Below are 25,776 nucleotides of genomic sequence, written 5' to 3' on the forward strand. Positions count from 1 at the left end.
TTTCTGAACTTAGATGGCATCCTGGCAGAGTGGCTCATTTTTTACAGTCAAGCAGGGGAAGCACTCCATGGGACTCTTTTGTGTGGGAAGAATTGGATTTAGGCCCTTGTTCAGCACCATTCTCATGATAAGGAGAACACACTTCTAACAAGCCTAGACAAATTAGAGCATGGGTTTAAAGTCTGCTTGCTCCAAGATGTGCAGAGAAAAAGTAGACTATTGTCCCCCAAGAATTGCTTTGCCTTTCCCTCATGAGAGTTATGGGGAGAGTGAATAACAAGAATGGTGCATTTTGATGTCTTTAGGAAACTGTTTTCTTAAGAGCTGCTTGGGAATGACTGAGCTTATTATCCAAGATTGTCCTTATGTGCTTGCTTGGCATTAAAGGAACTAGATGATTTGCTTTTTCCAGCAAGAAGGAAAGAATTATGTTTTTTGAAAATTACAGCCTTCAGTTGAGTGGCAACTAATGCTGCTCCTGTGTTTCATCACCTCAGCAGCAGGGACCTCAAACCACTGCCATCCCACAGGGGCCCTTGGCTGAGCCTGGTTTAACTCTAGCTGAGCCTGACTGACCCAGAGGTGCCCCTCAGGTCTCAGCACCGGAGCACACAAAGTAGGAACTATTGAGGAAGGTGGTATATTTAGCCACTTCTGCAGAGCATCTAATTTTAGAGCTCTTGGTAGTGGTGGTGGGTGCTTCCTTTCTCATGTCACCCCTGGCCTATTACAAGCCAAGGACAGATTGTCTGTCATGTAGCCAGCAGGGAAATAGATTCACTTGTAGATCATGTTTCTCAATTAAAGTATTACAAGAAGGCAGAAGATCCTGGTGGTACTGAAAGACACTTTGATTATTGGTTCAAGTAGGGACCTCTGGCTTCAGGACTGAGTTAAAATTGCTAGATGTTGTCCTTGTGAAGAGAGAGAAGACATAATATGTTGAAGCCATTTGTCATTTTTTGCCTGTAAAAAATCAAACCCAAGAAAGCAACGTGCTGGTCTTGACGTGGTCTCCTCCAGAGTGCCCGTGCCCCTTCTGGAAAGGTCAACATCTGCTTAGGAGCTGCCCAGGATGATGATCAAGGAGAGTTCTCTGCGGAGGGACCCAGATCTGGGAGGGGAGCTAGCTTTCCTTGCCAAGGGCTGTGACTTTGTTCTTCCTTCTCGATTCAAGAGGCGGCTCAAGGCCTTCCAGCAGGCCCAGGTTTGGACACTTGGCATTTCTTTATCCTTTTTTTTTTTAATTATTTTTTTATTTTTTATTGGATCAGAGAATCAATCTGTGTCCCCTCTAGGCGTGTCTATTTGCAGAAAGTTATTTGCAGCTAGATACCAGCAGGTTTAAAAATAAACCTTCCAGGCTTAGATTGCAGAGTTTAAATGTCTTTGTAAACAAGGGAGGAAATTAACAGCAAGAGTAGGGATTTAATAATGGGGGAGAAGTATTGTAGGACTTAGATATTTTCTGTGAGATTGTTTGTGTGGTTGCTCTGAATGTTTGTTGTTGCATGTTGGAAGAACCACAGGGTTCTGCTGTCTGCTGTGAACTGTACAAATCTGTGCAGACCAGCCCACCTGGCTTTGGTTTTTATGATTTTACCATCCCAAGGGGTTTCTTTGTGCTGTTTGCTACTGGGCTGTGGCTGAAGGAGATAATAGAACAATTTAGTCCTGAAAAGACCCTGAAGATCACAGAGGTGTAGCCAAAGAAATGGAAATTGTATCACAACTGTGTGCTTTTGGTAAATCCCAGCTGCTGTACTCGCCCTCTGGAACAACTGACAAAAGATTGGATGTACTAGGACACCAAATGGACATGTAGTCACTCCAGATTTAGAGGGTTCACAATTTGCTGAGATTGGCCCATCTTGAGCTTTATCTGTATTTAAATAATGGGTGACCCAGAGAGGATGTTAAAAAATTGAAATTAGGATCAGTGCAGCTGTTTCCTAAGAAACAGCATTAAAATTTCTCCAAAACATATTATGACACATTTTTTCATGCGTTCTGCTGACAGGTTAAAGTACATCTCAGAGGTTAATCTCTGGAACGTGTGTTTTTCACTCCCTGGGGGAGAATTGGATGAGGTAATAATGTGCAGTAATGGCTTGGGCGGGGCCGAGCCATGTCAGGAACCACAGCACAGCTAAATTCCCTCTCCAGAGTTAGTCTGATCACTAAGGATGTAACCCGGGAGGGAGGGATGAGACCTCCGGATAGAACAGCTGGAAAAATGGACGAGGCTTTGGTCCATGAGCCCTCTGCCTGGTCTGAAGCAGGAACAATTTCTCTGCTGAATGCGTTGGGAATTATTGTTCTGGGGCTGCCGGTTCAAGGCACGTGAAATACTACAGTGTTCAAAAAAGATGGTGTTTTTCTTCTTTTCTTACTGCCTCCTCAACATGTGTCAGCCTTCTCTTGTCCTGGGCCCCACAGGTCTTTCTGTGAGCTGCCATAATTCATAACGCAGTTGAATATCATCCTGCAACAAAGCCAAGTCTGTTTGCTGCCTTTCCACGTGGGTTAAATCAGTTCCCAGAGTGACAGTGGACCTCTGGAGGTGGAGGGTAGGGATAGGAGTTCTCCCACGTGGCAGCAGTGAGGTGTAATTAAATTTTGTGCCTTGTGGGATGGGCTATACCTTGGGGCTTGGAATGAGCTCCAAGTAGAGATAACTAGGCCCAGTAAGAAAACAAAAGTGCTGGCAGGTGGAAAGGTGATAAGGTGGTGACAGGGAGCAGAGAAGTGAATGAAGACTTCTTTGCTTTGTGGAACACACAGATGTTGACCAGGAAAGTGGGGAAGAAGGGTGTTGGTAAACTTCTATCTCAAGGGCTGGAAATTTCAGTTCTTGTGCTTATCTTTTGCAGAGCTATTTATAGAAGGATCAGAGAGCCTCCCATAGCAGTGTTGGGGGGAAGGGAGGTCTCTAGCCCAACATCTCACTTATAGGAATACTGTTTCTAACATTGGGTCACATCAGCACTGGCTTTCCCGAAGGACAGGGATTCACCCAGCCCTTCTTGGTGACCTCTCACAAAAGCTGTACTTCCCTCAGTGTCCTCCAGCCTAAGGCTCCCAAGCTGCACTTTGGTTCCATTGTCACTGTAACTGCACCTCCAAGAGCTGCAGGCTGTATTTAGCCCATCCCTTGGCTTCCCCTTCCCCTAGCTAGTCAGGGCCAGCCCTCAGTGTCTCCTGCTGCCTGACCCTCATCACAGCCTTCTGATTTCCCTCCTTCATGTCTCTGGCTGGTCTCTTCCCATCTCTGTTTTGAAGTGAAGGCCCAAAACTGGTCCTAGGAACCCGGATGCAGCCTCATTAGTGTCAGAGATAAAAACTTCCTGGCCTTACTCCTAAGGCAGTCCAGGACATGACTGGCCTTATTTGTAATCAGCCCTCGCTGCAGGCTCGTGCTCAGCCCTGTTCTGCAGGGCTGTTGTTCAGCCATTGTGTTCTCAGCCTGGACTGGTGCTGAGGGCCGTGTCCAAGGTCTATAGGCACACTTGGCAGTGGAGGTGTGTGATGCCTCTGTTTGCAAAACTTGACTGGGGAAAGCCATGAGGAACTTGACCCAACCTTACAATTAGTGCTGTGTCTACTCCCACCTAAATCCTTTTAGGTTTCTGAGTTGCTTAGGTAAAGTTTGTTTTCATTTTTGTTTTGCTGTGATTGGAGTTTGTTTCCTGGAAGAAAATATTCTCTCCAGAAATGTTTTCTCATAGCTCTCTGATGTTTGGAGCCATGTGCAGATGAGCCTTTGTTCTTGCTGTCCTTGGAAATAGGTAAGAAATAGGCAGCAGGAAGGTTCATTGATGGGAAAGGGCTTAAGGGAGGGAAAGGAAGAGAAAGTCTCGGGTGAGAGATACAAACCAGTGCTAGAGAGCTAATGAGCTCTGAGGATGGCTTCTGTCCAGGTACCATCAGACTTCAGGAAGGCAGGAACTATGAAAAATGAAAGGAGACATTAAGTCAGCATTGTGGACTGCGAGAACCCAGGCTGAGTCACTGTACCCTAGAAAAGAGGATTACACTATCCCATTTGGAAATAAAGCAAAAAACTGGTAAATATATTATCTAGGACCCTGTTGGAGCCTGGGACCAGGAGGAAGGAGTAGAAAGAACTTGAGTACTTTCTGTGATACTGCTTCCTTCCATGGAGTTTTCTGCTGGGACTGGCACATCCCTGGGAGACAGGCTGGGATGGCAGAGGTTTAGTCTGTGCTTTGTTTGTGTAGCTACAATGAGGCTGTAGTTCTGTCTGGTTTATTTATAACACAGATGTCACTATTTTTGTCTGTCCGTAAATAAAATTGTATGGCTGGCAAAAGGTGATATAGTGGAGAGACAGATTTTAGTTAGAGTGAATTATAGAATGCTACGGAGTGGTATTTAAAAATGGCCTTTAATCTCACCTTTCTCTTGAGAAAAGAAAGGAAAAAAAGCTTATCTGTTAATTATTGTAACAAAGCTGAGAGATTTATTAGAGTATTTGTCATTTCCTTTCTTAGTTGTCCTCTCTGAAAATGCACATCCCTGTTGGAGTAGTGTGTCCTGCTAGGCAAACAGCATTTAAGGCTTTTTGCAATAAGAAACTGTTTATTTCCAAGGAATTTCCACAGAATTTCCCGTCATACCACTTTCTTAATTTTTTTTCACAAAAAGTTGTAATTAACTTCTTCTTGTCCCCATAGTGGTTTGCATTTGGTTATACCCATCCCAGAGTATTAATTTGTAAGTTTGTTCTAGGGATCAAAATCTTCAAGGACTAGTTGCTACTTTTTTTTTTTCTCTTTGTGTCATAAGCAGCTCATTTCTTACATAAGAAGGAAGAAGACAAAGCTCAAAAATGGCCCAGTGCTGTTGCTCTCTACTTGAGGACTTCTCTTCACCTTCTAAGAAAACAAAAATACAATTTAATCATTCCCTTGTACTGTAAGGGAAGGGGATGTATTGTTACAGTGAAGAGTAAGTGTCTTTTGAAAGAACGTCTTGGTTTGTGGAACTTTTTGTTACGTTTGAGTAATTTCTCTTAGTTCCTCCCAGCGCTGGCAGCCGGGAGTGCCAGTGTATCCTGAAGAGATTAAGGGAGCAATAAACCTGTTTGTGAGAAGTGACCTCGAGTAAACTGATGTGAAGTCCTATTATAGAAGTCAAGTGGCTGCAGTTGGCACCTCGAGATCTGTTCCAGCTTTGCATTGTTTGTATGAATATGGTGCTGTGAGAGACTGGCAGGAACTTCCCCTCTGCCGGGATCCAGAAAGGGAAAACTCCTGAGCAGAGCTGGGTCCTGGCTGGAGAAGCCCCTGGCAGGGCAGGGCAGGCAGGGTGAGAGCAGATGGTAGAAGCAGAAGTGGTGATTTGTGTGATCCCTGAGCTGGGGCCAGGTGCTCCCTCCCCACACACATTCACTTGGTCTGGGCTTTGCTTTTGCTGCTCTGCTGAGGAAAAAGGGCAGGAGGAAGCTGGGAGAAGGGTTGTCTTTTATTTAAGCCAGTGAGCTGTGCTCCCAAAGTGAGTGCCCAGGTCTCCCCAGCTTCACCTCTGCCACCACCTCAGATCACCTGCATTGTCCTAATGTGGGACGAATGACCAGGGCTGATGCTCACCATCCTCCAGCCCTCAGGAGCCCAGGAGCTCCTGGTCCCCTCTGAGCTCCAGCATCACTCAGGAGCAGACACAAAGATGTGCAGTGTCTGAGGAGGAACACTCAAGGATGGCATAAGGGAGAACAGGTGTTGGTGATCAGGCTGGCTCTCCAAAGGTTAAGAGCTGTTCAAACTCTGAATACTGGTATTGTTAGAAATATTGAAGACTGAAAATGATCTCCAGCTTTTCCTGTGTAGCAAGACAGAGGAGAAGACATCTTGAAGTACTCCAAGCTCCAGGTTTAATGTACAGAGCAATTAAGGACAAGTTTGTTCTGGCTGGTGGGGATTGTGTGTACTGGTGTTCCTGCTACTGAAATGGGGACAGCATTTGGGAGAAGAAAGAGGTCCTCCCATTTAAAGAAAGGGCCATGAAGCAGAGAAGTGAAGAGGTGGAAAAGCCTTCGCTCTCTTCTTTGATGGGTTTCTGATGAATGGGTTATAAAGTATTATAAACTCCAGGTAAAAATAGTGCTTAAAGAAGCCTTTACACTTCTCACTCCTTTACCTCATTGCAAGCAAATCTTTGGCTAGTTGGGAGATTCAGTATGTGTTAAGAAAAAAGCTCCAATTTTAAAGAAAATAATGAAGTAAAGGCAGTTCATCATATACATTCTTCTGCATTTAGTGGACTCAGACTTGGCTGCTTTATCCTGAAACCATTTTGTTTTGAAACAGTTAGAATAAACAAACTGAAAGTCACAGCTGTATTTACTTGACTGTTGCCTTCTATGCCTTATCACATATGTTGTTATAGTAATAAAACTCTTGCATTGGAACCATTGTGCAGTGGGAAAGCCTGCTGCCTTTTCCCAGGAAGGAGTGTCTCCCTGGGGGAGCAGGGAATTCCTCATCCTTCCACATTCCAGCAGCTATTTTGCAGCTTATGCTGTAGTTACTTATCAAAGTTTAAAAAAAGTTCCCTCCCATGTCTGAAAAATTCCCTGGTTTAGGGTCTCATTGTGAACTTAAATACAAATGTTGACTGTGATGTAGAGCTAGAACTGGAGATCCACTGGGGAGGGGATCCAGTGGGGACCATCATATCAGGCATATGTTTGTTACAGCTAGGAGAGGAGTGAGGAAAAGACATCATGTGAATGCCTAATGACACTCTGCTGGCTGCTCCTAATTCCTGATGAAAAAAATTGATTTACCAGTGCTCAGTACCTTTCATAAAATCAGGTCTGGGACTGTTTAAGTTGGGCACAAAATAAAAGGCTAGTTGAAGTTGAGAAGGAAGTCCTGAAAATATTTTCTTAATTTATCTCTGAAGCAGCGCTTTGGCAAGCTAATTATACTCCCCATGGATGGAAAATATCCTTGTTTGAATGTAGCCTTGCTCATACTTTAGGCAAGCTGTTTGTGTGGGTGGGTGCTCTGGTTCAGAGGGGAAATACTGAAGAGCAGATACTTTGTTGTTCATGGGGCAGAATGACGAGACTAAGTCCAGCATGAGAGGAAATAGCATTGTCCTTATCTGTGGTTTCACTGAGTTGCAGAGTGACTCAATAGGAAATCATGAGCCACAGCTACATATGTAAAATGCTTAGAAATAGCATAAAAGCAGGTGTAACATCCTAAAATTGCACTGGTTAATACTACAGAAAATTTTAATTGTCTATTTAAGATGCATTTTTATTCCTGTGCAATAATTTAATTGTTGGTGGACTTTAATTTTCCTCCTAATCACTGGAAGCACAAACTATTTTTTTCTGCTCCATGTACCATGATGTTAAAATGTGTTTGTTATTTATTGTATTTTCAGGTTCAAAGCAAACAAGAGAAGAAGGCAGGAACTTCATCCCCAGCCCCCCTGCAGCCTGTGGTTAGCACTTGCACTCCTCTGCCTGTGAATAAAGCCACCAGCAGTACCCCTGTGCCCATAAACATTCCACGTTTCTACTTCCCTAAAGGACTCCCAAATGTCTGCACTAACCATGAAGAAATCATTGCCAGGATTGAAGAGGCCTTTACAGAATTTGAAGATGGGAAAGCAAACATCTGTGAAATGGGGAAAATTGCTAAGGTAGCCACTAATGGTCTTGGAGGTCTTTTCCAACCTTAATGATTCTGTGAATCTATTCTTTAGGTTTTTAATTTTGGGAGAGATACTTTGTTGTAGTCTCAGTCTGTCTCACAGCTGTTGTAGTGGAAAAAAGAACCAGTTTCCTTTTGATCTGAAGTTTTTTGTTTAGATTTAAATAATAGTAAACAAAAATGAGTTCCGTTTGCTGATTGTCACATCAGATATGTGCTTGTTCGTGCTTTGATTTATGAAGCAGTTCTCTAAGATTACTTAGCAAATACAAATTGCATTTTTGTTTCTCCATTTCTTCATATTTCTGCCCAGAAGATTGAGAAACTTAGAGGCAAAAATTTGTTGGCTTCTGTGGTTTCAGGTAGTATCAGCTGCCCTTTTTGTGGCTTTTTGTAGCTGTCCTGCTCAGCTAGCATGAGCTGTAGGCGCTATTACAGTGTTGTGTGAGGAAGCAGCTTCCACCTTCCAGCTCCCAGGATGTGGAAGGGGAAATGTCCAGTGAGCCCTCAGCCCCTGAGCTGGGCACATTCAGTACCCACAGGGCAGGTGGTAGCTGGTGATGAGTTCTGCCTTCAGGGGACAGCACACAGCACTTGTGTGGGAGCACACGAGATGGTCCCTTCTCTTTCCCTCTCCCTCAGCTGCAGTTCACAGTGCTGCTGATCTAAAACCAGCATTTATCAGACACATCCTAGATGATCAGCTTGCCCTGAATGAGTCTTTGGCACTGTAAACTGAGCAATTATGCTTTCTCCAAGCTTTCATGGACTGCTATTGAGAGCCAGCAGCTTCTGCAGAGGCTGGTTCAAAAGTGCTGGTCAGGGAGGCCTTTGGCTGGAAGAAATCCTTCCCATGTGTGCTTTCATTTTTGTGTTCCCCTGCTGTGATCTTGCAGTATTGGAAATAATGGACTGTGCTGGGTGGCAGGCACTGCACTGAAAATTGCATGGTGGGATTTACTTCACCTTTAGGCATTTACTCATTAATGGTCTGTAATTAGACTTGAGGTTCCCTTGCTGCCTGTGACAGGTTATCCCATAGGAGAATAGGCCCTCCTCTTTTAGGGTGGGTGGGGGACATAGCTGGTGTGAGTGTCCTTCTGGAAGGAAGTGCCTGTCTCTCCATTCCACTTCCTAGGGAATTGTGCTAAACTGTTCAGAGCTTGAGTAGTCCAGATCCTTTTCCTAGCCTGAGAGGAGTGTTTCTCAGCCACTTGAAAAGGCACATGACAAAGTAGAAAGCTGTGTGCAAGTTTTCAACCTTGGCATGCAATAAATGGCACATAGGTGGGTCAGAAAGCCATTACTACTCTATTTCACATGTGTAAAGTCTCAGTGGTGAGTCTGGTGTGTAAATGAGCAGGTTCCTCTTGGGACTGTTCTTGTATTCCTCCTTGCCCTGCTTTTTCCTTACAGATCTGTGGCTGCCCACTCTACTGGAAAGCACCTCTGTTCAGTGCATCTGGGGGAGAGAGGACCGGACGTGTCTCTGTGCACTCCTTTGTGTCCATGTGGAGAAAGTGAGTATAGCAAATACAAAATGCTTTCTGCAAGAAGGAATCAGCCTGCCATACGAGTTTTTTTTTCTTTTTTTCCCTTTCTTTTCCACCAGATTTTCATGCAATTTTCCTCTTCTTTAAGTGGCTTAAAAATCTCCATTGGCTTGAGATTTTTTCCCCCCAAGCCCTCTAGACACTTGTTTCCATTTGACATTCACAAACTTGGAAGGAAGTAATTGTATAGATGTTTTAAGTTAGTTGGTCTATAAAATATATTTACAAGCTCCTCAGAAATGTCAGCTGTTCTGAGGTATCTGGTAGTTTGATTGTGGATTTGGGGTATATTTGTGCCCAGCCTTATTGCTCTACACTAGTGCACTAAGCAAGTGCCATTTGGGAACTGGGAGAGGAGGTATGTCATAGTGTTACAGGACAGAAAGAGGAATGTGGAAATAAGCATCATCATATAACTGGGTACTCTGGGAGCTTTAATAGTTACTACCTTTCCCAAGCAAGCTATTGAATTTATCTGTGGAGTTTGACAGTCCACACTGTGAAGGTGGAGAGCTCTGGATGGATGCATTATGCTCGGAGTCAGCTCTGACATGGAGCAGACTTGTTCTCTTGCCTAATCTTTTTCCCTCCAGGGCAATTCAGGCTTTAGTCTACTTTGTGAAACACCTGAACAGCGTCTCCATCTCCTCTCCAGAGAGAGTTCTAATTTTTTACTTAATGGTTGTTCTTCAGATTCTTGACGTAGTCTTTAACCCTGAATTCCCAAAGTATTTCCTGTGATGATGTTGTCAAAACAGCTTCTAGTTACCCTGGCAAAATTACAAAAATGTTAGGGGTGACTGTGATCTCTAAGTTTGTCTTGACACAGACAATATATTTTCCTTCCTTAGGTTCCTTCAATTACTTCTAATTAATCCCTCATGTATGATACCACATTTTCACTTCTCTGATTTTCACATCCTTCAGATATTTGCAGACTGCGGTCATGTCCCTCTTCTGTATCCTTTTAACTACCCCATTTCCAAGCCAAGCTTTGTATGCTTTTCTCACTTAATTGCTCTTTTAGAACGATACTCTTTTTTATCCCCACCTCTTCCCCTCTGAGAGTTATAAAATCTTTGCTGGAAAGCTGAAAAACAGAAGAAATGTAGTATTTCTGGTAAAGTTCAACTGCAGCTATGTGAACACAGGTGTAACTTTAAACCAGGTATCTTTAGTTGCTGTGAACCTTATTTTCAATTTTCTTAGTAGATGACTGACTTCTCAAACTGCCACATGCTCACTGCTTGTCAATTCTATAGGAACTGCTCAATATAAAACACTTCTGAACGTCAGATCTTTTTGTTTGTGGCTAAAACAGGGCTTTGGGATTCATCTTTATGTGCCAGATATTTTAAGGTAAAATATTAGCACCCCTTTCTGCAGCTGATTTAGAGTATATCTGTAAAATTGACAGTTACCTTGATAGGAATGTGCAGCCAAAAGGAGTGCTAAATATTTTTTTGCTTATTTAAGAGAACCCTATTTTGTAGTCTGCCTTTTCCAGAGTGATGAGGCCAGAATTAGCAGGAAACAAGGTAGTGTGGCTGGAGAACTACTGCCACTTCAGTACTATGTTCATGCACTTTCAGGAGAGGAAAGTGGTGAATAATGATCACAGTAAATAATTACAGTGCATTTATATTTTCAGAGTTAATGAAGAAAACAATGTAGTTTTCTGAGTTTCCCTAATACTATGTGAACAACATAGTGTTTGATATATCCAAATGTTGTGCTCTGCTACCAGTGTTTGGTAAATGGCATGGAGTTCCTCTCTTTATGAGTTTCTGTGGAGTGAATCACATAACTGTGATACCTTTTGCCAGTGCAGTATTTTGTGTGAGAAGAAGACAGAGAGATAGTGTCAGATGCACACTGTCAACCAGAGGGGACTGAGGTTACACACTTCGTCAAATGCTCAGTGCTACTAATGCCTTCATTAGGCTGCTCTCTGTGGCTTTGGTGCACAGCTCCAGATGGGCCACAATTAACAGGGGATTGCCTTTTTTCCTTCTAGAAGTGATTTTTCCTGGTGAATATTCAGTTCCTGTAGTTTTTCAATTTCTCCAAATATTGCAGTATAGTGAAGGGTTACACTGGAGAGCACATCCTGTTGGCATCCCATTGGGCTGGTGCTGTTCACTCGGAGTGAGCCTGCAGCATTGGTAAGAGTCAGGTTACTCTGATTCCATAGGTGCTTAGTAAGAAAGCTGCTTTACCACAGCAGTGTTAACCTGGAAAAAGTCCCTGCTGGGTGCCCTGCTGCAGCTGAAAACCTTGAAGGAAGTGCTGGCAGGCTGAGGTCAGCATTTGAGTGACTCCCAGCACAGATGCGATGTGCTGTAAGGCCTTTGTGACTCTCCCGGGGCTCCTGGGAGGTGCAAAGGGCTGGGAGTGACTCCTCCTGTCTCCCACAGAATCCTGCGGAGCTGCCACGACGATGCCGCCAGGTTCACTTCCCTTCTGGCAAAGCCTGGCTGTGACTGCCTACAACAGGAGGACTTCATCCCGCTGCTGCAGGTACTGCCACAGCTCCGCAGGCACGGCGGCCACAGAGCTGCGTTCACTTGGCACCTTCTTTGTTTCCGTGGCATTAAATGTTTAACCAAGGACCAGCAGACCTTTGGTTTGAACAGCACCTGGGTGGGGTTCGTTTTGGAGTGAAATAGAAATAAGCTTTTGAAGTGCTTAAGTGCCAAACCAGCTGCTGCAAATCCTGCTAAAGGCATTGAGGACTGGTCTCTTGTCAGGATTCATGTTTATCAGTGTCTGGTAAGCAGGCTGCAATTTGTCCCATTTCTCAATGTGGATATTGGGGAAAAATACTTGCTGCTGATGATAGTCAAGCACAACATAAAAGCTTATTGGAAAAGTTGTAAAAGTTGCTTGGCAAGACAATTATAATTAAATTTGTCTAGCCAGACTACCAGATACGGTATCACATAGAAATCTTGGCAAAATTTCTGCAGTTCCAATTGTTCTGTACATGCCTCTAAATCTGCTAGTGCACAAATGTCACTGCTTATTTTTTCCCTAATATTCAGGCTAAATCTGCACATCCTCATTTCATGTCTTTCTTTCCCTTTCATTAACTTTAACAAAGTAGAGTTTTATTTATTTGTGGCCATTTATGCAGACTCTGGATAGGGCTTCTCTATAGTGTCTATAAATCACATCCATCTGCTCCTCTGATCAGCAGTTGCACTTTTTCTGATCTTTTCCATACATCCCTAGATTTCTCACACAGTGCTGCCCTCTGGGTAAAACCTCTGTGGAGATGCTGCTTTGGGGAAAGATTCTGTGTCTGTGCTGGCTGTTTCTGTCTCAAACAGAACCAAGGCTGTGATGGGTAAATTTTCTCATGTTTCTCTTCATCTCTTCTCCACTGGGCACACTGCCTTTCCTTGTGGATTGCAGCTCTGCTCTTTAGCTCCTGGTGCAATCCAAGGCATGCACAGTCCTGTCTTATTAGTCAGCCAGAGATCAACAAAATTACCCTGATTTATGCCACCATCTGAGACATCCTGTTATGCTGCCCAAAATTTGGGCATATCACAACCCTGAAGGCACCATGGCATAGAAGAAGCACAGCAAAACTTGGAACCCCTTTAAAGGGTAGAGGAGTTAGACATGGAGAAATGACACAGGCATTGATTCATACAGGATTTGAACTGATTCATTCAGGATCTGAACAGTTTATTCATGGATTTGATCATGCAGATTTGGCATTGTGAGCCAGTGTTTGACTTTTAAAAAGCTGCTTTTGAGAAAGAGGCAGCTCCACAGGTAGTCGGAGTGAATTTTGGAAAAGCACAAATCGTATCTGTAAGCATTCTGAGGCTCACACATCTTTCATTGCACATAGGAGACTTCCTCAAGGAATCTTTATTTCTGACACCTAGTTCTAACAAATGTTAATATCTTCAATGAATGGAGGAAAACAAAAATCGTGGAGAAGAGATAGTTGCATGGTCAACTAATTAATTTCTGTCTCATTCAATGAAAATGAGTTTTCATCTACTCACTAACTCTCTTCCTTTGTTTTTCTGTCCTTAAGTAAATCAAACTGGCCCACCAGGTGCGTATTGCCCAGTAAATGCATTCTATTACTGTAATAGAAGGTTCTCTTGTAGATTAAAAGATTTCAGTGTTATTGTTTATGCTGCAAATAGTTTCAAAAGTAAAAGTATTGGTTTATAAACCCAGTAACTGCTAAGCATTAAAAGGAGAAGAAAATCTATTTCATTTCATTTTCTCTTACCTTGCAGGATGTGGTAGAAACTCATCCTGGCCTCACGTTCCTGAAGGACGCTCCGGAGTTCCATTCCCGGTATATTACAACGGTAGGCTGCTTCTTTGATCCTTTGTGATGCCTCCCTTTGGGATCTGTCACTCTTCCTACCAGCAAAATCCTTCAGTTATTTAAAAATGTAGGTGTTTTTAATATTACTGACCATGAGGTATTTTAACGACTGCTTCCAAAAGAAAAATAATCTGCCTATGTGTGACAAGGATTATTCCAAAAGTTAATAATGGTTCTTTCTGGTCTTAAGCAAATCTATAAAACCATCTTTTTTTGGCTTGATGAATGGAAAATAAGTTCTTTGGTCTTTGGGACCTGCTAAGTCACCCTGAATTATGCTGGACTGGTGAAACATGGAAGGCTGCCTGTTTGAAGGTTTCTGTCACTGAAGCTTGGAGAATCTGTGATTGTTCCTCAGTACAAAATGCCCTTTGCCTCCAGGGATCTGCTGTCCAACCTTCCTTTTGCCAGGATGCCTATCCAGGCTCTCTGTCCCCAAGCTTTTGTGGCTGGGGTTTGTTCAGTAGCTTTGTTCCAGCTCTGCAGTCAGCACTTAGGCTAGTACTTTACCTAAGTATGTTTTTACTTTTTTTAGGCCTTGAGCTTGACTGGTGTTGGGTGTGAATCTGGATAAAAGATATACATGTTGGGAAGTTTTATCTCTACAGCAGTAACAAATTCAAATAAGAACAAACCTGATGGGAGCTATATCCCAGCAGGGCTCAGGGCTTAAAGCTTGTCCTGTTTGCCAGGGCCTGCCTGGGACTGCACCACATGTGGCAGCTGGGAGGCTCCTAGCACACACATGCTTGTTCCTTTCCTGCAAGGAGCAGATGGCACAAAGACACTTCTTCAGGGTAAACCCTGAACTGTCACACTAATGAAAATGTATAATGAGAATCCATTGTAAATGTTTTAGATGCACTTGAACATGACAGTGAACAGCAGTGTATAATCAATATGTTTAGTCCCTGTGGAACAAGACAACATAAGCATTAAGCCAGAACAGGTATAGGAATGGCCAGGGAATTATGGGAGCACATGAATGGGTGAGTGAGGAAAGTGCCTATCATACAATGCACCCTGGTATTTGGTGTTTCAAGTGTATGGAAGGGTGAGACTGAAAGGTTTAAGGTCACACTAGGGTTGGTTTCTGACTGGAGTATCCATGGGTCAATGCCATGTGAAGTTACCCTGGCTGCTGACAAAGGCAATTCTCTGCATCTGCCTTTATGGGTTCTTCTTAAATCACACACTGTTCCTGTATTTTTCAGGCAAGAAACAAATGTCTTTGTAGAGTAATCCCTCACATGATCACCCTTGCTGCCCTTTCTGGACTCACCAGGGGCACTGCACAATGTGGCTGAGACCAGCTGTGTGAAGCTGAGCTTCCACTTCCAGATAACTGAAGTGCAGGCTGCTGCTAAAGGGCAGCACCTTTTCCTTATTCTCTCCTTTTGCACCACTTCCCTGGTGCCTGGGTTTGGTGCTGTGTCACCAAAGCAGTCACAGAACCAGACTTTCATAAGTACATGAAGCTCCTGAGTGCTTCTTGATCCTGCCTGTATGTCTGCTGTGCTTTCCTGCTGCAGTGGGAGCCTTTGGGCATCCTTCCTGGCAGTGCTGGAACACAGGTGGATTTCAAGACTTTCTCCAAAGGGAGCAGGGAATGGTGGTGCCTTGAGCTGAGGAGAGGGCTGTGGAGCAGGACACCTGAGAAAGATGAGCTGTCCTTCAGCTGTCAGGACAGCACTGCTCTGGGGGTCTGTGCTGACAGCAGAATCTCCCTGGGCTGGAGCAGAGCCAGCACCTGGGGAGGCAGGAGGCTGCTGGGCAGGCTGTGCCCATCTGGAGGGGCAGGACTCAGTCCTCTGCAGCACTGACTCTGCTCTCTGATGGTAGGAGTTCCTATTGCTCACCTCTCCTTTCACAGACAGTTTGGCACACCCTTCTTTAATGTTACAAAATCCAGTATTTCCACCAGGAGACAATGAAGGAAACAGCTTTGTCCTTGGATTTTGAGACCACTTGGATCATTTTAATTGCTTCAAGGTAGAGTACCTTATACCTCCTTACAGAGACAGAGTGCTGTTTTTACTGCCATACAAGAATCACAGTTCATGTTTGTGTTACAGACAAGGGCCATAGGACACATGGCTTTGTGTTCATTGCTGGGTACAGCATCACTTGGCTGAAATATCCTGGAGAGTGACCCTCACAGTCTAGGATGGGTAAGATGTGAATGCACATTTCAATTCTTGCTGCCACCTCAGAACCTTTTAAAGGAGCCTTTTGGACACAGCAGGCTGGAATTTCAGCTGTATCATATCTGTTTTATTGGCCACTGTATTACTAAACCAGTTGTGTTTGTTTCAACAGAGACAACTTCTGAAGCTGGTGAAGATGATGCAGAACATCACAGAATATCCTGTGCATTTGTTGTAAAGCTTTAGTGTGACTTCTACCCGAATGTTCAAACCAGGCTCAGAGTTAGCAGTGCATGCTGCTCTTGGAAAGCTTTATGCTGAAAACAGTTTAAAGATTAACACTTATGGAAAAGTGCTTTAGCTTATACAGTAGCATCAATGTAAATGTGTAAGGGGACAATGGCCACAGGGATTAATAAAGGTTCCTGTTTTGTCCAGAAATGGAATTGCTTTTGTTCTTGTGTGGGAAGACTGAGGAAAGGTCTGGAACTCATCCATGAATGGTTTGGGCCTGGAGCTCAATTACATGAGGATAATGGGGAAGTAGAAAGAGGCTCCTCTTTCCAAAGGCTAATTAAGAATCTGACTCCATGATCCTTGTGCCCTCTTCCAACTCAAGATGTTCTATGGGTCTATGGTTGTGTACTGAATTCAGAAGAATGAAGCCAGTTATGGCCTGAGTGACAAGTATAACTTGCATGCTGCACATCATCTCAGGCTGGGTAATGACCTAGGAATTTCCCAAATTTTTTTTTTTTTTTTTTTTTTTTTTTTTTTTTTTTTTTTTTTGACAGCTTGGTGTTTACAACCTGAAAAAGATAAGTACCGAGACTTTATAGTGAGATATATACTATGTACTGTCTGTGGAAACTGGGCCATTATTTGAGTAATAAAGCCTTCACTGAGTGACTAGACATGATGAGAGATGTGAAAAGACATCCCATTTTACCTCTGAATAGGTTTTTTTTCAGATAGGTGAGGTGGGAGCAGATGGAACCTTTATCAATGTGGTCTGGTAGACAAACAGTTTGTGTCACAAATGGGAATATAGTTTGTTGTCTTCTACTATCCTACAGGCAGGGGAGAAGAAGAATTACCGGTATGGAGTCCTCTTTCTGATTCTTGGGATTGCTGTTTTTGAGTCCTTGGAATGGTGTGAATGCCCTGTATTTTTAAGAGTTGCTACAAAGTTGTCAGGTGTGATAATGGGTGATGAGCGAGGTGAGACCACTCCAGCCTCTGAGCTCTTGTGCAAGCTGGAAGCAAAAGCCAAAGTCCAGAATGACAGTGACTACCAGAGGCATGAAAGAAGAAACAAACACTGTGCTTAAGACCAGAAAGGAATCATTATGATTACCTAATCTGACATCTTGTGCTTCAGAGACCACAGAACATTGCTCAGTGGTTGCTACAGTTAGTATAGATCTGGTTTTTGGTCTGTTTTTAATTGAAATGACACCCAACTTTAAAAGGATATCCACCTCTTAGGCCTGGAGTGATGAAGGGCCTGCAGTATTACCAAAAGGTGTCATGTTCAGCTAAGTTGAATCAATCATTCTGTCTCTTTAGGATACATTTGAATCCTCTCATCATTCGTGTTGCTCCCAGAGTTCTGTGTGCCATCATCAATTGCTGTCTCACTGTCTATCTCAAAGCAGATTGCTGGGAGCAATCTCATACTTGTTCTGGATTTGTTCTGGACCAAGAACCAGCACTTGTGTGACTGAGTCCAAAGATGGCCCTTCAGTAGTGGTTGCCCACTTGAAACTAGTTCTGGCTAAAAGAGAAATCCATCCCTTTAATCTGCTAGCTTGATGAATCCCTGTATGTGGACATTATTGTGTAAAGTTAATTTTTGTGTTGGAATAGTGTGCACTAAAGTTTACCAATGTGCTTACATGTTAGAGACATCAAAGGTTTGCAGTAGGTTTGGTCAACAAAATTTCAGTGCTGATAAGTCAATTCTATTCCTCCTTTCTCATGCCAGTGATATTTATTTGTTGTTGTTTGCCCTGTTAGGTTTATTCTTGCATGTGCTTGGTCACACATTTGTTTTTCCCCACTCTGTGATGTTACTTGACAGCTGACAAGGAGCAGATTGAGAAGGGCTGTTTGCTTTTTTGAGGAGCTTGAGAGTGAGCTCAGTCTTACACTGGGAGCTGTTTACTTTTGGCTGAGAGTTCTGTGCCTCCCCCCATGATTTTTTGCTCACTTTCACCAGAGGCAGATCTGGAAAGGAGCCAAACAAGTTTAACACCTGCCCAAAATAATTGCAAACAGAACCTCTCCTGCTTACTTTCAGCAGAGGTACTGGGAACATGAGGCATTGTTGTAGTTACAATGGGTCAGGCATTCGCTGTGTCTTTCATTTACATGTGTTGCTTCCTCTGCAGGAACCAGAAAAATCAGAAGTATTTTTTTTCCTCCCCTAGAACCCTATTTCACTGGGGATCCATGCAAACTACATCCCCTTAAACGTGAAAAACTCAAAGCAATTCATCAGCACTTTGAGCCTGTTTCCTGACATAAGTAATACATCTGCCTGCCCAAAGAGGTTGATTTAGAACAGTAAAAATATTCACACACTGGAAAGGGATAATACTGTTTAAGAAGCCAATGTTGCTTTCAGACTGTGTAGTCAGTTAAGGATAGTAGTATCTACAGAAAAGATCCCAAAACAGTTTTTAAAAAGAGGTCTCCTCAGGATGAGTTAATAAACCAAGGTACTGTGATTAAGTTCCCAGACTGCTGTGTTTCAGGAGTTGATTTCAAGAGCAGTGTTCATTTGTTGCAGGTTATCCAGAGGATATTCTACACAGTCAATCGATCCTGGTCGGGGAAGATCACTCTCACAGAGCTGAGGAAAAGCAACTTCCTGCAAGTACGTGGGTTTCTGTGGGAGCAGGATCCAGAGTGCAGCAGCATTCCTTGTTCCTGTGACTGAGTGGTGAGGGAGCTGCACCTGGGCTGCAGTGGGATGAGCCAGGTGCTCAGTCCAGGAGTCTGCAGGGGCTACTGGAGGAGCTGTGTCTGAGTTGAGGTGAGAAGTGCAAGGACAAGAATGGCCCCAGGGCACTGAGAGAAGATCATGGCATGACTGTTTTCTTGCTGAGGCTGCATGGAGCAGCAGCCTGACTCCTGGTCCAGACAGCAGGAAAGGGAAGCAGGACATGGCATTGCACCCATATGAAGTGGCTCACAAGCAGCCAAGAAGAGCTGCAGGAGTGGCAGGGGTAGGAGAGCCAATTTCCTGCCTCCTAGGCAGCCCTCAGCCCACTGACAGCTGGTCAGGAATATCTCTGCAATTGCAGGATGAGGCACCTCAGGAGCTGATCTCCACAGGATAATGAATGAAGCTTAGTTCTTGTTCCAGTGCCTGCAGTGTGTCCTTATGTCAGGATTTCGATCTCTGTCCTCTGTGTGTTTTGCCTGGAAGAGCACCAGGTTAAGACTGTCTCAGGCTGCTCATGTCCAGCCCAACCTAAAGAGCCACAAAATCTTGAGCTGAAAGATGAAGGACTGGCTAAAACAGTGAGATTTCCCTATTTCCCTCCTGTGTCCTTTCAGGTGTAGTGTGCTGTTTTCCTCAAACCCCTCAAGTATGAATTCACATTCTTTCTCTTTTCAGACATCATCTCCCCTACTTGACCCCATCAGCAAATGGAAAAATGAGTGCTCCTTTGAATTGGTTCATGCCAGTCCAAGCTCTAGAATCCCTGTTCCTTTCCAGCCTCTGTTACAAATAAATGTTCCTGGATTATCCTGCATCTTTATTCATTCATTTTCACCCTTTAAACATTCTCTCATTTTTTCTTCTTTCATATCTACTCTGCCTTTCATCTCCTGCAGCAGGGAAGTACAGCTTCTTGCTGCATGTCTAAATGGCATCTTTGGTTGTGATCTACAAAAGAAAAAAAATAGTTATGGCAAAAAAAGCTCCCTAGTGATTGTCATCTGTAAAGAGAGAGACAGATACAATCTGGAGAGGCCAGTGGGTGATGGATCAAAGGTGTTGAGACGTGGATGTCAGCAAGTCATAATAGTGCAGGTCTCACAATGCCATCCTGTTATCTCTACCAGAATGTCACTGAACCTGGTGGATAGCAGGATGTGAGAGTTTTCTTTGGATTCAGTTGGATTCCTTGGATGTGGAGGTGGCTGGAAGTTGATATTGAAATGCCAGTGCCAACACATAGCACAGCATCTATTTTATGGTTATGGGTAGCAGGGCCAGTCAGTCTGCCTGCCTGGGGACACCATTCCCTGGGATAGCTCAGGCTGTGTTTTGCCTGCTCCCTTGGGAGAGGCTGTGAGGGCAGGAGGGGCCAGGCCTGCATCTCACTGAAGCCATTATTTCTTAGACAAGAAGGCTTCTGGTGTCTCATGGCCTCAGCACCAAGAAGAAAAGTAGGGAGGTGGGAAATTTGCAAATGCCCTCTTGTTGCTAGGAAGAACAGGGAGGTGTAAGGTGGGAATGAAACATGGATGTTAGCACGAAATGTTTCCTAGTAAGACATGTCACAGATGTTTATGGTTGAGCCTCCCAGTTAAACCAGGATGATTCCTGCAACAGCACAGGGAAGTCAGTGTGATTAGTTTGGGGTCCATCCCTCCTGTCCCAGTCCAGGTGTGAGTTTGGAACAAGAGTTGATTTTGCCCTTCAGGAGGCAGACAGGGATGTGTGATGTGTAAAGACATACCTCAGGTTCTGTGGAAGACTGTGGAAGTGGCTCTAAGAGTCTCTGGTGCAGGTCAGGATTGTTTCCCAGACCATGGGTCCCAGCTGACACAGCAGCTTGTGTTCCTGTTTCTCTGCCTCACTCTTCATTAGAGCTGAAAATGAGCAAAAAATTTTAACAGGAGTGGCAGAGATGTGCTAAGCAGGATGGCCAAGCCAGGTGCTCTGTAAGTGTCTGCTAAGGAATACAGCAATCACATGTCTTGGGGAAAGGCTGCAGTTCGGGTTAGTTCTCAGGGCTGTGTTCACCCAGCTTCCTGAGAAACTGGAGCACTTCAGCTGCTGAGCTGCCTCTTCATCCAGCTTTAACTTCCCACTGTATTTGTACTCTTTCAGACTCTTGCTCTCTTGGAAGAAGAGGATGACATAAATCAGATCACAGATTACTTCTCCTATGAGCACTTTTATGTCATATACTGCAAATTCTGGGAGCTGGATACTGACCATGACCTTTACATCAGCCAGAAGGATCTGGCTAGGTACAGTGATCAAGGTATGCCGCCTGCAAATGTGGCAAGGGCATTGCTGAAAACAGAATGTTCCTACTGAAGAATAAAGCCTGCCTTTAATTTGGTTAATTTGATGCCTCAGAAAAAGTTTTAATGTAGCCACCCATCTCTTAAATAAATGTTGCTTTAGAGAAGGAGTTATACAAGCTTGGACACAGAGAACTGCAGGACACCCTATTTTCTGCATGAGTAGCTACAGATGGAGTTTCTGTTCATGTGTGGGTCACTGCCAGGAGGATAGGCTAAAATAATGTCCTGAAACTTGTTTATTATTTACTGAGGGCTTTGCAGGAACTTGGAAGTAGGGACAAGAAGGATAAGCCCATGTGAACTTCAGAGACTGTTAAAGTGCAATCTAGTTATGCATGAGAGGAATCCAGAGTCCAGTGAAGCTTGGGGGATTTCAGCTTGCAGATGGACTCTGGAGAGTATCTCTTCAGTTCACAATAGAACCTCCTTTCCAGAAGTTATGCTCTTTGTTTTGTAAGGTTCAAGTGCCATAGATGAATGGAATACAAATCCACAAAGGGCTAAAACACTTATGTGTTCCAAGTGTAGGCATTTTTGAGGAGGCCACGTGGGTTCTGGGGGAGCATGGCAGTCACAGGACTCAGGAGCGTTGATCATAGGGCTGGGTGGGTGGGCATGGAGGAGTGCCTCCTTTGGGATGGGTGATCTGGGAGACTGGACCCTGCTGGGAAACTGCAGTGTGGAAAGGAGTATTTGTTGCACAGGAGGCTTGAGAGCCCTGAGGTGCTGGGAGGAGCCAAGGATTAAAGGGAGAAGCCATGGGGTGCAGTGCCCAGCAGCCTGTCAGCTGTGCCAGGGCACCTGAGGGGTGGGGCAGGCTGGGTCTGCCTGGCTGCAGTGCCAGAACCGTGCCTGGTCCACAGGAGTGTAGAAGGAGTCCAGGTGGGCCTCAGCTGCCTGGGGTGGTGAGGTCACTCTGCAAATCCTGCCCAGAGCTGGTACCTGCTGCTTGGCTTGTGCTCTGCCATAACAATCTATCCCACATATCTCCTGGCTGGCAGAGCCTCACCTTTATGCTGGTGTTTCATTGTCTTCCTTGCAGCACGGTTGCCACAGCCTATCCTTTCCTCAAAAGTGTTTTGTAGGGATTTGATGTGTCATTTTGCTTGATAACTTAACTTCTTTTGCAGTACACACTGGGATAGTCTCCTTCTATGTGACAAATCCTACTGCAGCAAAGTAGGAGTAGCGTGCCCATTTCCAAGGATCCAGATAACAGTTGCCATCTTTGTGGGACGGTGTGGTGATTGGAAGGATACAAAGACAGACACACTGGGAGAATCATCTTGGGGTTTTACAAAATGCTGCTAAACAGCAGGTGGTTAGACAGGCAGTGTAGTTAGAGCCTTTTAACAATGGGAAGGGGGTTTGTGTGGATTCAGCATGAACAACTGGTTGTAGTTATTGCTGTGAGCTGTAGCTTCACTTTCTCCGTGTTTTCCTTGTTTCCAGCTTTGTCAAACAGGATCATTGAGCGGATATTCAGCGGTGCTGTGGTGAGGTAAGAAGTAGCACACTGCTTGGAGGAAAAAGGGAAGGCAGTTTCTGTCAGGCTGAGAAATACAAATTATTCTTAGAAATGCCCCTGATCAGAATGGTTTCCAAGAGGGTGCTCCAGCTGGAGCTGCCTGAACATGGAGTGAGACTTGTGGGTAACTTAAGAAAACAAAATAAAAATCCCATAGGATGGGCTAACTGGGTATAGCTGGAAGACATGGCACAGGGATATCTGCAGAGCACTGCTTTGAAGTCTCTGAAAAGGGATGTGCTGTGGGAGGGGATGTGGCAGATGAGCTTCAGCTTTGCAGTGATAAAAGGTAGCAAATGCTGTACCTGGTGCTGCAGGGTGCAGGGAGTACTGACTAAATAGGTGACAGTGCCCCATTTTCTCTCGCTAATAATTTGAAAAACATCTTTGACATACTGAGTGTTTAGGGGCCTAGTGATTTTTAATTGTTCTTTTTCTGCCATGTCTTCTAGAGGCACTGAAGTTCAAAAGGAAGGGCGCATGAGTTATGCAGATTTTGTGTGGCTCCTGATTTCAGAGGAAGACAAAAGGAGTGCTACAAGGTGAGACTGATTTCTGTGGATTAGTAAAATCATTGAGATGAGCAAATAAGATATGGAAACTTCTGTGACTTACCGCTTTCTACAGGAGAGAGCAGCTTGGGGTCTGGAGGTTGTTAGGAAGAAAACATCTTACTGGTAATGGTTGGTCAAATCATTTGCCTTTCTTGAGGAAAAATTTTATAGAAGCAGAGTTTTCTTGTAATTTTTAATGTCTTGGTAATCACCAGTGTGTTTGATGACCTGCTGCCATGAGGCACTGTCTCTGAGCACACACTCCTGAGGTGATGGCAGCAGTTGGGCATATCCCTTCACAGGTGGAATGGGTGTGTAAGAAGGGTTTGTGGGGAAATTTCACTGTGGCACTTTGTAAAACCTGCCTGTGGCCTGGTTTGTACAGCCAGGAGACTGCTGGAGATGATCCAGGTGTGTATGTGAGTGTTAGCACAAGGAATCTTGCACATAACAAGAGAAGAATCCAGAACTGCAGGCTTGGACCCTCCAGAGGGGAAGAGGGATGCAGAGTGCAGCTGCTGAGAGCTCTGCCTTGTGTATAAAGGAACCAATGAGTGCATGACACAGCTGCTGTGTCCCTCACCAGGGTCCCTGCAGTGTCCTGAGCTCAGAGCTGGCTCTATTTGGCCAGCTCTTGCTGGTGGGTCAAGCAGGGACTCTGCCCTACATGATCACCCCTTGGGCTGCAGCGCAGTGAACAGAGGGTACAGGTGAGACAGGTAATGAGCGTGGTTGTGCTGCTCACAGCCACCTGGGAGACTCAGGAGGTGCTTGGGGTGTTGGCCTGTCCCCTCACCCTTCCCAATGTGTCTTGTCATCCCTGGGTTTATGCCAGGCTGTGGCAGAAGAGCTTTGGGAGTGGGTAGGGAGAACGTGCAGTGCTGCAGTCTCTGCTGTGTGGATGTCCCAGTGCAGTCTGCAGTGTCCCTGCTGTGTTCCCAGCATCGAGTACTGGTTCCGCTGCATGGACCTGGATGGGGACGGGGTGCTGTCCATGTACGAGCTGGAATACTTCTATGAGGAGCAGTGTGAGCGCATGGAGGTGATGGGCATAGAGCCTCTGCCCTTCCAGGACCTGTTGTGCCAGATGCTGGACCTCGTTAAGCCAGAGAGGGAAGGTAAGTCCTGTTTAGGCAGAGCTTTCATTCCCTTTCATTTGTGGGAATTGAGAAGGTAAAGGCACTGTGAAACCTATCTACAGGCAGAGCCCTGTGTGAGAGTCGCAGGGCAGAAGTTACTGCACATTGGGCTGCAATGTTGTGCATCAGGAGGGCTGTAATACTTGTGAATTAACTGCCTGGGACTGAATCAACAATTCTTGTGTGCTCCAGCTGTGGGATGTGCTGACAGTCTACACTGTAAAATTGAACCATCCCCATTCACATGCCTTCATATTTCACATGAATGTAAAAGGCCTCCACATGCATGTGATATTTAAGCTTAATCAATACACCCATTTATTGAATAATGTTAAAATCCTTGACTGACTGGGGAAGGAATTCTGTGCTATTGAAGCCTACTGGTGTTACAATTAAAACCTTTGTAAGACCTCAGTAACACAACCATGTGGGGTTTTTCTGTAGGAAGAGTAACCTTGCGAGACCTGAAGAGGTGCAGAATGGCTCATGTGTTCTTCAACACCTTCTTCAATTTAGAGAAATATCTGGACAATGAACAAAGGGATCCCTTTGCAGTGCAAAAGGTATAAATCACCTTTATTTCTAAATAAGAAAATATCACACTCATCCTTGGAGTGCTCCTGGATGTAGGGAAAACCCAGCTGAGTAAAATAACACTTTTTTTCACGAGTACAGCTTATTGATTGTCTCCCAGAAGCCTCTTACCTGCTCAAAGTACAGAAAAGTGGAGGGGTTGCCAAAACCAGCTCTGATTCCCTCACAGTTGTTCCCACATAATCTGCAATAGAAACTTTGTGGTTCCGTGATTCAAGGTTTAAATACATCCCAAGACAGAACCACTTGGTTTGTTTTTTGCTGAAACTGGATCATCATAAAAGCAGTCAAGTGGGACCAGGGGGATAACTTGCTATCCCCATCCTGTAGTAACTGGCAGAGTGCCAGGTACTTATGGAGGTGTTCTGTAATCTTCTCTAAAACTGCCCTAACTTAGCAAACTGTAAAGAGTCCCTCAAAATATCAGTTACAATTAGCCTTTGATGGACAGATTTGAAACCACTGAATTCTTCTGTCCTGTATGGAGTGCACAAACTGAGCTAGAGCACAGCAAGTGTGTGGTGGTTGCATTTTTGAAGTGGAGCAGATACAGCTTGTTGGCATCTCAGGTCACATGCTGAGCTTTACAGACCCTGAGAGGTTTTTTTTCATAGTCCTTTATGTGCAGATGTTAAAGCACTCCAAGAGGGTTGTGACTTTCTCAGTTAAGGCAATTTTTGCCTGGCTGTTTCCATCCATTCTTTACTTCCCTGGAGGCTGACTGTGTGATCTTTTTAGGACATGGACAGCGACAGCCCCGAGCCCTCAGACTGGGACAGGTATGCGGCTGAGGAGTACGAGATCCTGGTGGCCGAGGAGTCTGGCAATGAGCAGCTCCAGGAGGGGTGAGCACGGCCCTGGCACTACCCTGGGCACTGCCCTGGGCACACATGGCTGCCTCCAGCTGGGCTCTGGCAGGGACACATGCTG

The 25,776-nt window shown here is 44.6% G+C and overlaps 1 protein-coding gene across 1 annotated transcript in view; it reads left to right on the forward strand.

The window, feature by feature from the left end:
• LOC110474068 (serine/threonine-protein phosphatase 2A regulatory subunit B'' subunit alpha) overlaps positions 1–25,776 on the forward strand; it is a 57,111-nt gene that overhangs the window by 6,949 nt on the left and 24,386 nt on the right. Inside the window, exons 2-12 of the mRNA XM_021537166.4 lie at positions 7,420–7,680; positions 9,108–9,211; positions 11,662–11,764; positions 13,513–13,587; positions 18,549–18,635; positions 20,829–20,985; positions 22,484–22,532; positions 23,012–23,101; positions 24,056–24,231; positions 24,697–24,815; positions 25,585–25,691. Coding sequence (XP_021392841.3) covers positions 7,420–7,680; positions 9,108–9,211; positions 11,662–11,764; positions 13,513–13,587; positions 18,549–18,635; positions 20,829–20,985; positions 22,484–22,532; positions 23,012–23,101; positions 24,056–24,231; positions 24,697–24,815; positions 25,585–25,691 — 1,328 coding nt within the window. The remainder of the gene's footprint in view (positions 1–7,419; positions 7,681–9,107; positions 9,212–11,661; positions 11,765–13,512; positions 13,588–18,548; positions 18,636–20,828; positions 20,986–22,483; positions 22,533–23,011; positions 23,102–24,055; positions 24,232–24,696; positions 24,816–25,584; positions 25,692–25,776) is intronic.

The sequence above is a fragment of the Lonchura striata genome, chromosome 9, assembly GCF_050655825.1.
Source record: "Lonchura striata isolate lonStrDom1 chromosome 9, ASM5065582v1, whole genome shotgun sequence".
In the NCBI taxonomy this organism is placed as follows: domain Eukaryota; kingdom Metazoa; phylum Chordata; class Aves; order Passeriformes; family Estrildidae; genus Lonchura; species Lonchura striata.